Here is a 15,033-nt window from a genome sequence, read left to right on the forward strand (position 1 = left end):
TTTAAATGGTTCTTACCCTGCACTTATTTTTAAAGTTAACCCTGGAAAGTGTGGACTGCTTATACCTGATGCAGTGATGTCTATAGAAAAGGACAAAAGCATTCCCAAAACAGAGTCACAGCAACTAGAAGGGCAGAAAGATTGCTGATCCCACCTCTGGCAACACACCAGATTAGCTTCGTGGTTTGGGTTTAAATTTATGGGTGGCAGGGGAGAGAGCAGGAGGCTGGACATTTCTTGCATGTATTTTTTGTTCATGAAAACTGTTTCTCCTTTCCTCTGAGTTTGTAAGCTGGGCAAGTCGGCAGGAAAATGGTGATATTTGTAGCTCCATAATAAAATTTCACACACAGTATGCCACAAATACATAACTGAAGTTTTATCAGTGTTTTGGCTTCATGTCCAATAATGAGAGGGCAAATCTTCACGTTGTTAACATAGATCTGCTATGAGTGGAGCACCGTGTGTTTGAAATGCTGCCTTTGGTTTCCTGGAGACTGAAGGAGGCATTCATGTACTGTAACCTGAAGACTTCCTTTAATTCTGTATGAACATATTTGGATATTATTATTGTAATTTTTTAAGGAAGTGGAACTCCTGGAGAATAATGTTCAGTCAGTTTTCAAGTACTAGGTCGTCAGCATCGTGCAATCCAGCTCACTTTGAGACAGTTTTCAGGAAAGTCAAATGCCTTTTGCATAGATGCCCCAGTACAAAAATAATCCCCTGGTGCTCTGTCGTTTAGCAAGAAGCCCATAAAGGCTCATGCTAAGCATACCCAGGTCATCTGAGATGTGAATCTGGTTGTAGGTACCCGGTTAAACATAATCTCACTAAAATGTTTGTTACAGAAATCCCACCACAACAGAAATATACGTGCCCTTTGGGTTACAGAATATGTTAGGTATTTTACTAAACAAAACTGTGACATGGAATATGTGGTGTGGAATACCACTGACTTCTAAGTGTGCCGATTGGCCATTTTGTGCATGTGTGCATGATTTTCATCATCAGTGACCATTTCTTCTCCCAGGAGAAGCTGTCAGAAAATGTCATAAGAAAAGAGGAAAAGATGTCACCTAGCAACCGAAGCTTTATGAAGAAAAGTTCCACACTGACCAGCAGAGACAGAGGGAGCTGGGGAGCTGGGAGGGGGCATGAGTGACAGTAAAAAGGCTGCTTGTCTGCTGCTCTGGCGCGGATCTCAGCCCTGTTACAGCAGGTGCCCTGGGCACAGAGTTTGTCTGAAAGGAAGTTTGGCATTTCTGTCGAAGTGGCTTGCATAGAATTTGATTTACAAAATAGAGCTTTGGGTTACTTTCTTCTGGCTTTCGAATATGGATTTGAAAACGATAAAATCTGAAATTGTGATGGGGATCTGCATTTTAATTTTATAACTGCAAAAAGCAAACTTGAGAGGAAAGGGTATTATCTCTCTTTTATCTATCTCATTTATCTCTTTTATCCTTTCTTACAACTAACAAAGACCAGATTAGCATATATTTCTTCTATTATCTGATTAATCAGAGAGGAGCATTTCTTTTTTTAAGGTCTTTGAGAAATTAAGAGATTTGGAGTTAAGATTACTTGCCCCCCTGCGGGTACTGTATGGAAGCTAGGGAACAGTAAAAGAGATTGGTTTAGAGGGGAAATAAAACGTCTTGGAAAACATTAATGCACCTGAATTAATGCAGTGCTGAGCAGGATACTCTGCTTTATCCGAGCAAGGAATACAACATTTAAAAACAGGCTGGTGGGTTGTGGTTGAAAATTAGAGGACCATACTTCTGTCACTTCTGTCGCACAGGCTTGCACATGGTCCATTTTACCTCCTGCCTGTGCTTGCGTGACAGTATGAGTGGGTGTAATAGCATGGAGAGGATGTGAGTGGGATTGATCTGGCACACTATGCATGCGAGGCACACACAACTGCTGCTGTTTTATTTCACCACTACACCAACAGAAACTGCCCTTTATATAGCCACTTCTGACTAAGGTTTTTACAGTCGGGGATACAATATACTTTATTATAATTGCATGCCTTTCATAACCTGCAGATTTCAAAACCTGTTAAGAGTGGGATTGCAGCATGGCAATTTTATTTCTTTATGGCTTTTACTTCTGTGGTGGTGGGGCTGGCTGTATTTTTTTGATTTTTGCAGTCATGTTTGAGCACTTGTCAGTCTCTCTTTCCCACCGCTATTTGTCTTGTTCACTTTCTGCCTCCACCCTCCTGCCGAAACGCACAGCAAACGCGAGGGAGAAATCCCCAACTCCCTTGTTGCTCCCCGACAACCGACCCCAGATCTGTAACCCGCAAAATGGTGCAGCCTGACGGGTGGCGCCCACCTCGCTGCGGGCTGCGCATCCCTCCCGGGCCCGCCGCGGCCGGTCCAGCCCGCGCCGCCCGCCCCGCCACGACCGGCAGCGGCCCCTCCGGATGGGATTGCCATTTCTCCCGTCGTGAAGTTGTCCTCCCGCGGAGCTCGGTCCCGCCGTTCGTGGGGCTGAGGGCGGCTGCGCCCCCGGCGACCGCTTGCGCCAGGATGCCTTCAGGGGACTCGCAGGGCGCCCGCCGTCCCGGGCAGCCCCGGGGGTCGCTCCCCGCCGGCAGCCAGCGCCCGCGGGCCCGGGGCGGCAGCTGCCGGCCACACTCGGCTCGGCGGGGCCAGGGTGGGCGCGGAGGCGGTGCGACCCCCGCCCGGGGCACCTCCCTGCGCCGCGGCCGCCGCCGCCGTGCCCGCCCCGCCGCTCCGCCCCGCCGCCCTCCGCCCGGCTGCGCCCCGCCCCGCCGGCAGCCCCGGGCCCGCCCCGTCGGAGGCGCCCCCGCCGCCCCTCTGGGCTGGGGGAGCCGCTGCCGCCGCTCCAGCCCGGCCCGGCCCGTCGCGGAGAGGGGGGGCGGGGAGGAGGAGGAGGAGGAGGAGGAGGGGAGAGGAGAGCGAGAGAGAAAGGGAGGGAGGGAGGGAGCGAGGGAGGAAGAGACAGAGGGGAGAGGAGGGAGGGAGGTGAGGTGCGGTGCCGCCGTCGCCAGCCGCCTTGTCGCTCTGCTTTCCGCCGCCAGTGCGGAGGAGGGGGCAGCCCCCGGCAGGCGTCCCGGCATGCTGAAAGTCACCATGCCCTCCTCCTCCTCCTCCTCATCCTCCTCCTCATCCTCCTCCAGCTCCTCGGCCGCCAGCCGCCCGGGGTCCGCCGCGCCCGACTACTGGATCGATGGCTCCAACAAGGACACCCTGGCCCACTACTTCGAGCTGGAGTCCGAGCTGGGACGGTGAGGCGGCGGCGGGCCGGGCGGGCCGGGCGGGGCGGCGGGCGCGGGGTCGGGGCGCGGGGCGCGGCGCCTCCCCGGGCGGAGCGGCGGGGCCGGGGCTGCCGGGGCTGCATTTCCCCTCCCCGGCGGCGCCGCGTCGCTGCGGCGAGAGCGGCAAAACTTTGGTTTGTCTGAAGGGGATCGGGAGAGCGCGCTGCCTTTCGCGGCGTGTAGGTTTTCGAAGGAAAAATCTACCTCCCGGGAGCCAAGCGGTGCGCGTCCCCAAAAGAAACGAGTGGTTTTCGGGAGGAGGCATCAGTCCGCCTCGGTAAATGCTGGTCCACATAAGCAGCTTTACATTAGTCAGGTTACCTGTATATTTGCAGAGTCTAGACCCAGGACTGTATCAGTTGAATGGTAGGCATCACTTTGAGAGCACTAAAATGCCAGGTTTTTGGCAGCCTCACTTCATACAAGACCTTTTGTTGTTACCGCCCGTATCAGCACCTTTAGACCTTGTGCTGGCAAAACTCCCACCCCAGACAGGAGTCCATGAACAGGCCTCTGCAGGCAGAGGCTTTTCGTTGGAGTGCAGTGCAGAAGAGTGAGCCTCGTGCATGTTCATTCATGAATTCTGCGCTACTGCCCTAATGCTTCTGCTGGGCAGCCTAAAGGTCCCAAGTGTTCCATTTTTTAAAAATCTGAAGTCCAATGTAAAATGCTATGCCTGTATCTAATGTGTGATTTTTACTCTATAAATACAGTTGGTGGTTTATGTTGAATCTGTGGGTAGAAAATAACCTGTGTGTAGGGGAAAAGTGAAAAATGATAGCTTTTTAAAGGGTTTATGGTAGATGACTTAAATCTGTAAAACAGCAGGTAATAAGTAGCAATTGACAATTTTTTCAGTGATAGAGTATTAAAATCCTGGGTGGCTGTGGGAAATTTGCAGGTAATAACATGGTTGCCTTGGTACAGTATTTCTGCAGAAAGGGCATGCAGTGAAAGTTACTGCCACAAAGCATACCTGTGCTTGTTGAGCTGTAACTGGTAGGGGCAGGAAAGGCGTAGAAATACACAATAATATCATTCTTGGCTTGCTGGCTAGGTCTTAAGCATCTGCTGCTGCCTTTTTGCCACTATTGCTACTCATGCTAGCCAGGTTTAAATAGGCATAGGTTTATGTATGCTCACCACGTTTATACTTGACTTCACTGTGCACCTATGCACAAACATAAAAATGTAAAACATGAAATATTGTTGTGTCAGTTTTATGTTCAAAATTGGCCAAAAAAAATTGTGTAGTGCCAAATAACAGCAGTTGATACCAACTCTGTTGCCTGGATTAATACTGTTACGTGTGGTCTGTCTAGAATCCTTTCAGCATGTGTGATAGTGACTGTGGGTTTCATTTAAGAATAGTCTGTATTGGTGATACATCATGGGTTTCTGGTGTAACTTGGAAAGGGGTTTTAAAATGTGAACTCTCCTGTGTGAGGAAGGAAAAGTTAATGAAAGCTGAGGTGCAGTGGGCTTTTCTACCTTGCAAGGTGAGGCAGTAGATGCTGAAACCCTAACAAGGTTTGAATAAGGAAAATAACTGCACCCAACTAGTGTAGAGGTGCGAGTCACTACGTCTGCTCTGCTGTTGGATAGAACAAGGAAATAATGTTTAAAACAAAAGCACAAAGAAAACCAATAAGAACTTATATCTTAATCAAAGAATGTGAAGTAGGGAAGGGAGAGAGAAGAACTCAGAGGAGTACATGCTCTGAGGGGAAATCACACCAGTGGGTATGGCAGTGAGATCTTGATCCCAAGGTCCCAAAGCTAGATCCTTTCAGAGCCAGCATCCAGAGTGCTGATGTTAATCTCAGACCCCCTCTGATAGCCCAGGTGTGTCTTAGCAAATCTATAAGCAGATCCAACAATCCTTCTTGGTTCCTAAGTCTAATATAAAACTACTGTTTTCTCTTGGTAACCTTGTGTCCAACCTTTTAATTGTGGAGATGATTTTGAGTACCTCTACCAAAAAAATACCCATTGCTTAGGTTAGAGGTGGTGAAAGTATGTCATGTGAGGCTGAAAAATGTGGGTTTGTTATCCTTTTAGATGCGGTAAATGAAAACAGCATACTAAAATAACCAACTGGAGACACTATCCTAAAATATCTTTAACAAGTACAGGGACTGGAAGATGTCTTGTGTCAGACTGCAAAGACCTACATTTGGACAGCTGTTGCCTAGTTTGGGAGTTCCCTTTAGGAAGGAGTGCCCTTTCTGCAAAGTATGTCTGGCAAATCGTGAAGCCATCATAGTCAATAATTCTTCCTTGTGTGACCAACTAAAGAGTCGGGGGAGAAACGGGGGGAAGCTCCTGCTAGCAAGAAAAATAATAAATGTCTAAAAGCTTGGGTAGAAGTAAACAGTTGTCTTTCAACAGTGGAGTTCCACAGGGATCGGTTCAGGTGTCTATGCTGCTCAGCGTGTTCATAAAGGGGTCGGACAGTGATATTTGATGGTCTTACTAAATTATTGAGGGTTTTAAAGACAACCTTGCCTATAAAGAATTGCAGAAAGACCTTATTGGACTGATAGGGCATTTAAAATGGTGGATGAAGTTCAGTTTAGATAATTATTTCTCCTCCACCCCCATTTCATTTTGGCTCCCCCCCCCCCCCCCAAGTAAATCCTGTAGTGAGGTTGAGACAGAGATCTCTGGAGACATGTGTGCATGTGTGGCATGGATGGAACACCTGTCTAGAGGTGATTGTTCACTCTTTTCTTTGATGCAGGCTCTGCAGGGCATCTGACAAAGCTAGCAAGTCAAAAATGAGCCTCGGGAGGTAAGGCCATTTCAGCTCAGTGTGTAGTTAAGTGGTGGAACTCCGGGCTCCTGGATACTATGGGCACTGAAAGCTCACATGGATTTAATGGGCAGCTAAGCAAGTTGAGGAAATCCATTAAGACTGATCAAATGTGAAGATACTAGCTATTGAACTGTCAGTTGTTGAACGTTATCAGAATATTTTTTGACAGTACTGATACAGGTTTACTTCTGTTCTTATAATCTTGAGGTTAAAAGCATTCTGGGATAGGCAGGCTTTTACTGTGACCCAGGACAGCTATTTTTGTGTTCTACTGAATGCCTGGCTAGTTCACCATACTTTTAGTCCATTTCTGACAAGTTGGTTTTGTGCGTACCACATAACAGGAGTTAAGAATGCTGTAAAGATGAAATTTTGGTCTTTGCTTTACAAAGAGTATCTGTTCCTTCTCGGAAGGTTGCAACACTGTTCAGTTGTGGACATTGGAATTCTGTTCTGAGTGTAATCATCTAAAAGGTTATTTTCCACACTTGGAAAAAGATTTTAATAGTTTTAGGTTCTAAACTGGTATGTTCCTTAAAGACTAAAACCTTTTATTAGCCTTATGTAACCATGCTGTATGTTTTGGTACAGAGTTTCTGACTTCAGGATTAGTCTAAAAATAGCATTTGAGTGAAGACGAAATTAAGTAACAATTTTTTCGATACTCGGCAATATTGCAAAAAAGGAATTTCTCTTTGTTGCAATTTCAGTTATGGAATCTTACTTAACATGCACTTCCTTGCCTAACTGTGCCAAAATACATAATTATTTGAGTTGAAACTACCTAATATTGTTATTGTAGGCATATTGCAGATTATTAAATGATCAAGAGCAGCTGGAAGTATTTCCAACTAAATCCTTAGGGCTTTCTTTCAGTTTCAAAGCATGAATTAAATAATAATAGTAGTTTTTAAAAAGCCTTAAGAGTTACAGGCATTTTTCTTTGTGTAAGAACAATAAATCAGGATTTTCCAAGGTTACCTGTTCCTTTGTGGGCAGCCTTTCAATTGTATAATCCTTACTGAGGACCTGAAACCGAAAGGCACCCAGTACTTGCAACTTACCTTGAACTGACAGTGTGAGCTGAATCATAGGTGGTTTCTGTCCGTGAGTTCACAGAGAGAGTTTAAATCCAGTCTGTGGTTTGAACTCAAGATTTCAGTGTGCAGAATGATGTCTCACTCTGTCAATCCTATTTATGAGTGCTGTCGTAGTAGCATCTACTTTTGTAATAGCAGTAGTAGATGAAATCAGGTAACTTCTTTGTATAATTTTATAGAAATGGATTGGTTTTGCACTCAATGGTTTGAAATTCAAGCCTTTTTTTGCTTTGAAAGTATGCCAATTATTTCCCTTTCCATTCCTTCATTAAAAAAAAAAAAGTAAATGGGCTTTTTTTCTGTTCTTCTCAGGAGTCGTTTGTTTTATAGACTGCCGTGTTTATTTTGAAAATCAGTTGCCATTTTGCTTTGAATTTTGCTGTGCATTTAGTGTAGTTCAGTCCCTCCTTCAGTAATACTTTCAATTACTTGCTTGTGACTTTTAGTACTGGACCTGAGGATTTTCCAAAGAGATGCAGGCTTGCGGCTGACAGCACATGGTGCTAGCTGTGTGAATGTGAGCATGGAGTGCTTCGCTGAACTAGGATGAGAATTATCTTTGAGCAGAAACGCCTGCGTAGATTTGCCTGTTCCCTACATCACATCGTGCCATGAACTGTAGCTTGCTTGTTACCCTCTTGCCTTCAGGCAAGCAGCAAGCATTTTCATGCAGGCAGTTCTTGCTGATAGGGAAGGCTGCTGCAGAGGTGGGTCTGAGGCCTTGTTTGGGACTGTTGTGGTAGGTGCATTGGACCTTGGTTTGAGGTGGGAATTTAGGAGATACAGAGGACATGGTATTCTTTTGGTGCTGGCCAAAAGTGGCAGTTCATCGTGGAGAATGGTCTTCATGGATTGCACCAGCCAGCGTAGCCCTCCCTAGCTGAAGATTTTCACTTCCTTTTGCTCTTGAAGGGGTACTGTCCCCCTCACCTTTCCCTTGAACAATGTCCTAAGCATTTGACTGCAGGCTCTTTTATGGCAAACATGTACTTTGCTCCTACTGAAGCAGAGCTGTTGTGAAGTAGAGAATCCAATGCTAAATTGGCCAGAAAGAGGATGTCAGATTTTTGTTAAGCAAGATGCTGCTCTAAGAGAGGGGGAGTCAGCCCCTCTCAAAATACATGTTGATCTACAGTCATAAATAAAAAGTAATATCAAGCAGTGAATGCTTTTTGTGGAAGCTGTATAGCTTCTTAACCCTGATGTTCTGGATGAAATTACTTGCTTTGGTACCAGGAACCTGAACTTGCAATGCCTAGTCCACAGCTTGACAACCAGAGTTCTTTACTCTGTGCAGGGAGAGTATTTTCTTCAGTTTTGTCTGGTTCAGTTCAACAACTGGTTATTTCAGAATTAAAAAAATGGGTGTTGAAAAAGCAAGAAAAGAGAATTTCCTCTATCATTCACTAAATAAAAACCAGTTGAGAGTAGACCTACCATTTCACCTGAGGCTTGCTAATCATGGGGAGAAATGGGCTCAGAGGGTAAATACTTTGAACCTTGCCATGGGAGATTATTATTGACTCAGTTGTCCAAACGCCTACCTTTGGCACAAAGTTATCTGTCTAAACATTATCTCTCTCTGTGTTTCTTAGTTAGAAAACAAGAAAGCTTTTTTTGACTATTTGTTCGCACAGCTGACACTCTATTCTTGTTAGAAAATGACTTTTGAGTTTTACAGACAGTTGTTCAAATCCCTCTGCAGTTGGGATTTGTGGCAAAGCCATTGTTCTGCTGCAGCCAGGAGTTTTGCATTGAACTACAAACTCAACACCTGCTTTGCTAACTCTTAGAAAACAGATGACAAAATATGCGTTTTTCTTAATGGCCTATGTGTATGTCTGATTCCTGCTAATACTGTAACAGTCATTGTCTCTGTCATGCCGTGATGGAAAATAGGTTGTTTGATTCATTCAGCTATGGACAAAGTGTTTGGTTGTCAGCACTTGCGATCAGTCACGTCAGAGAAGCTAACACTACCATAACCACCTTCGTTCAGGAAGAAGTTAACGATTCTGTGGAAGCAACTGCCCAGCTACCTCTGTAAATAAACAGGTTACTTGGTTTTTAATACAGTCAGTAATATATAAATCATAGCTGTATTATATAAAAAATAGTTTGAAACAAGCTTTTCTTCTTCGAAACATGAACTGAAGTAGACTACAGCTAATAGCATGTAGTGGCATGTTTCCAATTAAAGGAGCACTGAGATTTTGTTTGTAACATTGTATTGTACCATTGCTATTTTAAAAAGGCAGTTTGTGGATGTGTCAACACTGAGGTTTTAATTTGGGTAGGGAATGACTTTTGTGAAACAAATGTCCCAATTATCCCCTCTCCCTGTCCCTTGCTTTGCATCAAGGGGCATTCTTGGAGCACATAGAGCAGACAGAATGTAGCTGAACCAGAAGATGCAGTTCAGGAGCACTTAATCCACTCTTGTGAACAATCAGTTCACAGGACCAGATCAGGGCTCATCTGGTGTAAAACCTGCAAAAAAATTGTGTGTTCATATCGGTGTGTTGCCACCATCCATAACAGTGGTGTGCTCCCAATGCACTGCACTACATGCTGCTGCATACCTAGATTATATGTTCTAGTGATACTGTATTTGAATCTAACTGTAGTTAATTGGCAATTTGATTAATGGGATGCTTGTGATATCATGCATTCAACATAATGTGCAGGTCAATGTCTGTCTGCTCAAGTTTTAATTAACTTGGAAGCTAAAGGGAGTATATATTATATAAATCAAAATTCAATACTTAGAGCAAGCATTGAAAGAGTAGTTAGTCATTGCAGAGTATTGCATTGTCTCTGTACTCATAGTAGTTTGTGTACTCAATGCATTGTTCTGTCAATAAACTGAGCCGTTACCTTTTTTCTACGAAAGGAGTGGTGGGGTGGTTTTGAATAGCTGGAATGAATAGATGATCATTCTGTGTAATTTTCACAGCTTTCTTGTGCTTAAAAAAGAGCTATTAGAAATAACAATTCTCTAATATATTTTTTTTATAATTTTTTTTCTTCTGTCAGCCACTATGCATTTTTCTCATTGGTTTATATTATCTTTTTCAATTAAAAAAATATATGTATTTCTAATGGAGAAAATGACTAGCTCTTGAAGTAAGTACTCCTAAGAATACCAAAAATATTTTTTGCATGTAGAGCTTTTAGGAGTTCAAAGTAATGATATCATTTATGTTAGTATGAGAGTAGTCATATTTGAAAAACATTGCAGTAGTCTGCAAGGGGTCAGATACAACAAAAGTTGTTCTTGTAGCTTGTTACAGAGAAAATGATGAAGTATTTTCAAGTTCATTTGAAATCATGATTGTGTAATAAAACTATGTAATTCTGCATGGAGGGTAGGTAAATCTACTAAAGACCTGTGGTTCGAGAAGCAAATACGTGTTCATTCCACTGTGTCTTTTGGTGTGTGTCCAAGTGTGCATAGTATTGTGTAAGCGATTGTAATGGACACAATTCATAGGTAGAATTTTGCCAGTAACAGATGCTTGAATGCTTGCTCACATGGCAAAAAGCCACATTTGAAAAGATCACCAGTTGTCAGTGGCGGTCAGTGAAAAAATACTCGCTGTTTGCTCTAGCTTGTGCCCCATCTGTGGAAGTCCAGGTACTTGCTAGAAAGGACTAGCTATCCTCTCCAGTTACTCAGATTGAAGAGGTTTTATCTTCCCGAATGTTGTATGAAAAGGTCAAGCAGGAAATGGAAAAAAAAAAAATAGTCATCCCCTCTCCTAGTTTTGTTTATAGTACAACAGATTGAGCTGGCTTTATTGCAGTAAACCTGAACAATTCTTCTGTGGTGGTCTGCTAGCCGGAAGTTTGGCCCGGCTGTGGGAAAGTGATCTTCTGACACTGCACATTGTGTGGAAAAAAGTGCAAAGATCTGAATATTATTTTAATCTATATATGTACAATATGTATGTACCATTAGTGGGAGTTAATATTGCATAAAAAGAAAGAATATGTACTCCCTTTTGCTTTCACAACAAAGCAGAATTTAAACATAAACCTGCATATTTGTTGTTGACTTCTTTGTTTAGGCATTCTTATCATGCTTCCTTTCTTCACAATAAGCAGACCTTCATTAGCTGAGCAATCACTGATTTCACAAGGGATATTTTTTTACAGTACAGTGATGCTCATTCTGAGAAAGGGTAACCAAATGTTCTGTGTGTTTCCAAATGTTGATGCTGCTTTTGATTTTTGATTTGTCTAATAACTTTTAGAATATTTGTGGTTTCCCTGTCTCCTCCATTTAAAAAAAAAAAAAAAAAAGTAAGAATGACAGCTTTTACAACCAGTCATCAATAGTTGGAAAGACTCTTACTTTTGTTGTTAGTGAGCCTTCATTTGGCCTGGCATGATCAGTGTCCCCAGCCAGTCAGTAATCACCAGAAAATGCATTTTAACTTGCTGGTTACTGCTCTTAAAAACTAAACTAATCTCTAATTTATAAGGATTCTTTTTTATTATTATTATTCGTTGTTCTTTGGAGTTTAAGCTAGCAGCTTGGTGAAATCTGAGCTGGAGAATCATTAAGAATTTAATTTAGGGGGTTTTGTGTTGTCAAAGCACATAATTTTCTTTTTGTCGCTTTTGCCTTACTTTTGTAATTCAGTGTTAAGAGAGATCTATCAGAGTGACACCACCTTTGGCAAAAGTGCACAGGATGTGTTTTCCCAGAGTTCTATCTCTGTAGCTTTTAAACCTCCAAAAACTCACCTGAACAAGGCAAGAAAAGCATACTTGTTCCTTGCTCTGTTCCAAGACTGCAGTTCATTATCTGTGATGCTCTCCCAGCTTTCTGATGTAGGAAATAAGATCTGTTTTGGAAGGTGTTTTGTTGAAATGGGATTAATGGGGAAGGTTCTTCTCAGAATGGTATCTCAGCTAGCAGCATGCTCCAGAGCAGCCCGAACATACTGTAACTGCTGAGGATTATGTGTTTTAAGGACAGACTGACATTTCCCTTGAATTTACTGGAATATGTAGGAAGGTTGTCGTCATGCACACGGAAACTTAATTCTTTTTTCCTGGTTAGCTATGGGGTTTTTAAGATCTCTTAGCATGAGGCAATGAGAAAGATCATTGAGAATGAACAATCCAAGACCGTTTTCAAGTGTGGGTTTTTTGATCAAATTATACATTACATTTGCTCGATTTCTTAGACTATATAATGTTCAAATCAGAAAGGTGGAGTAGTGGTGACATAATACTATACCAATGAGCATGGCAAATGAGTCTTTTGGTTATAGAATGAATGCAAAAATTGTGTTGTTACTGTCATAGGTTGCTACCAGTTAAAACACATAAACTACTGGGCACCATCAATATTTGCATCTATTGCCTTGAGAATAGGTTGCTGAGGTGTTGTTGCTTTTTGTGTAAACTAATCCGAAGTTAGAAGACCCTACAACAATATGATTTTGAAAGGGACCGTTCAACCTGTAACAATCAAAGCCTTTGTCTCTTTGAATTTCATCTGCATGGGATAACAGGAAAGAAATTATTTGGCATGAACCACCAAATTATAAGGTTGGAGTTGTATGCTAATTCTGACACAAGTGAAGTAGCCACCTGAACAACATAATGCTCTACCTTCTAAGCTGTCCTCCTTTCACATGTCTGGTTATCCATGCTAGAACTCCAGAACCGTAAGATGTGAAATAAAAGATAAGGAAAATAGGAACCCTGCTGAGGAAAAAAATTATAAAACATGCTGCCTTTTGACAGTTTACTGTCTGTCTATTAGGGTTGTGGATTTTTGGGGTTTTTTTTTTGGGGGGGGGGTTGGTGTTGGCTTTTTTTGGGGGGGTAAAACATCAGTAAAAGCAAATCCAAGATTTATAATACAAATCCTCAAAAACAACAGCATTAAAATTTAAGCCTTTCAACAAATGTATAGTCTGTGCTTCAATGCATACCTTGCTGTGAGCATCCATATGCCACAGGTAAGATGCCAGAACTGCAACTTTACTTCAGGATTGATGTCATCTCCACAATCCTTTTCCCCAATCTCTCCTCACTAGAAACATGTGATGCCTCCCTTCTCTGCCCTCTCTCCAGGCATTGGGAGAAAAAGCAGTTTAGGGAAGAGGCATCATTCCATCATTCTAAAACAGATCGTGTGTCTCCCCCCCCCGCAATAATTTTTCCTTCTTGCAAGTGTTTGTACTTTCTTCTCAGTTCAGATCATCAGGAACACACCAGTACTGTTACTTATGTTCAGTCTTCTGATGTTTAAAGCGTATCCGTGTGTGCCTGGTTCACAGCTTTTGCAAACTCATACTTGAAATACTCAGTTGATTGTGGTTTTATTCATGAAGATGACCCGCATTGCTCCACAGATTTTAGCAGAACAGAATACTGCATAAAAATGTACAGATGTCCTGAATTTATGTTTTATAATGAGGCAGCACTATATTATGTGACTGAGGGGCATCAGTCAATCAGATTAGTTGCATCAAACTGTGAATTGCTTGTTGACATTTGGTCATTTATTAAAAGCCAGGAACGTTGACATTACTAGATAACACATTCATGTAAAGAAGCTTGGACCAGCCCAGAAATTACATGCAGGAATTCCAATTTAATCTAAATAAATTACTTTCAATGAACAATTTTGCACTCTTGAATGGAAATAAAAGTGTGCAAGATCTTAATGAATATTCTTGGAATAAGAAGTCTGGTATTATCTTAAAGTACTTCTGAAATAATATTCGTACTGATTTGTCTTTAATTAGTCCTTGTTAATGGAGGCACACTGCCAGTACCAAAGAATGTGCTATGTGATTTTATTTTGTGTTTAGCTGTAAAAAATTTCTAATACTGTGTTGAAAGAAGTGGACTTGCATACCCCTTCTGCGGAAGGCTGGCCATAAATTGTGCAACTTTTGGTTGATAATGAGACCTTGTAGCTGCTTATATTCTTTGAAGGTTAATTATTTCAGTTTTATTCAAATGAGAGTGTCTTTTTCTGATTCTCTGTATATGCAAGCCGGTGTTTGCTGTTTCTTACTTATTGTGTCCTGCACCAGTCTAACATTGTGGACCAATGAGAGCATTTTAAGATCAACCTTTGGGCCAGAAATTTGTTTTAAGAACAAGCATTGGACCAGAAACTATTACAATTATTTTGGCACACATTGTGGTTTTTTTTAATGTGGTGGATTACATAGTTTTGTTCTTCTGCAGAGAAAATGGATGTCTGGGTAAGGCTTTTAAGGCCTCAAGATAGTCTGCCATGGATAAGTACTGATTGGTTTTTTTTTTTTTTGGGTTTTTTTTTCAGTCTATCGACTTGTTTTCTAGATTAATGAACCACAATTCTGATCTGGTATACAGTGCTTTACAGGTGTTTGTTTTCTTGAATTAGAACATTTGCTTGTCAGCTTGCCACATTGTGCAAGAATGATTTGCTGAAGCTGAACACAAACCAAGTTGAAAATCATTATCATCATCTAAGTTCAGAGACCTGTAAGATACTGATGCATGAATGTTTTTACCTGCTAGTTCCATTGGATGCTCCCCGACCCCGTTGTGTGCTGTAGGGACAGCGGGTGATCAGTCTTCACTCTCTTAATTCTCTTCAAACCCTCATGAATTTCTGGCTTAGTAAAACTGAAAACTGAAGGGCTGCAAAGCTGATTTTGTTATGGGAAACACTTTATGGTGTAGATACTGATGATCATTTAGGAAATTAATAATGATTAATTTTGTTTAGTGGCTTTAGGTTTCAGGTGGTCAGAAACATAATAAAGGTGGGTTTTGTCTTGTCTTGTTTTCCT

General features: G+C 42.2%; 1 protein-coding gene across 1 annotated transcript in view; it reads left to right on the top strand.

Annotated features, from left to right (window-relative positions):
• Window positions 1–2,987: 2,987 nt before the first annotated feature.
• CAMK4 (calcium/calmodulin dependent protein kinase IV) overlaps window positions 2,988–15,033 on the top strand; it is a 170,263-nt gene continuing 158,217 nt past the window's right edge. The window contains exon 1 of the mRNA XM_055699196.1: window positions 2,988–3,268. Coding sequence (XP_055555171.1) covers window positions 3,099–3,268 — 170 coding nt within the window. The 5' untranslated portion in view covers window positions 2,988–3,098. The remainder of the gene's footprint in view (window positions 3,269–15,033) is intronic.

This window comes from Falco cherrug, chromosome Z, assembly GCF_023634085.1.
Source record: "Falco cherrug isolate bFalChe1 chromosome Z, bFalChe1.pri, whole genome shotgun sequence".
NCBI classification, from domain to species: domain Eukaryota; kingdom Metazoa; phylum Chordata; class Aves; order Falconiformes; family Falconidae; genus Falco; species Falco cherrug.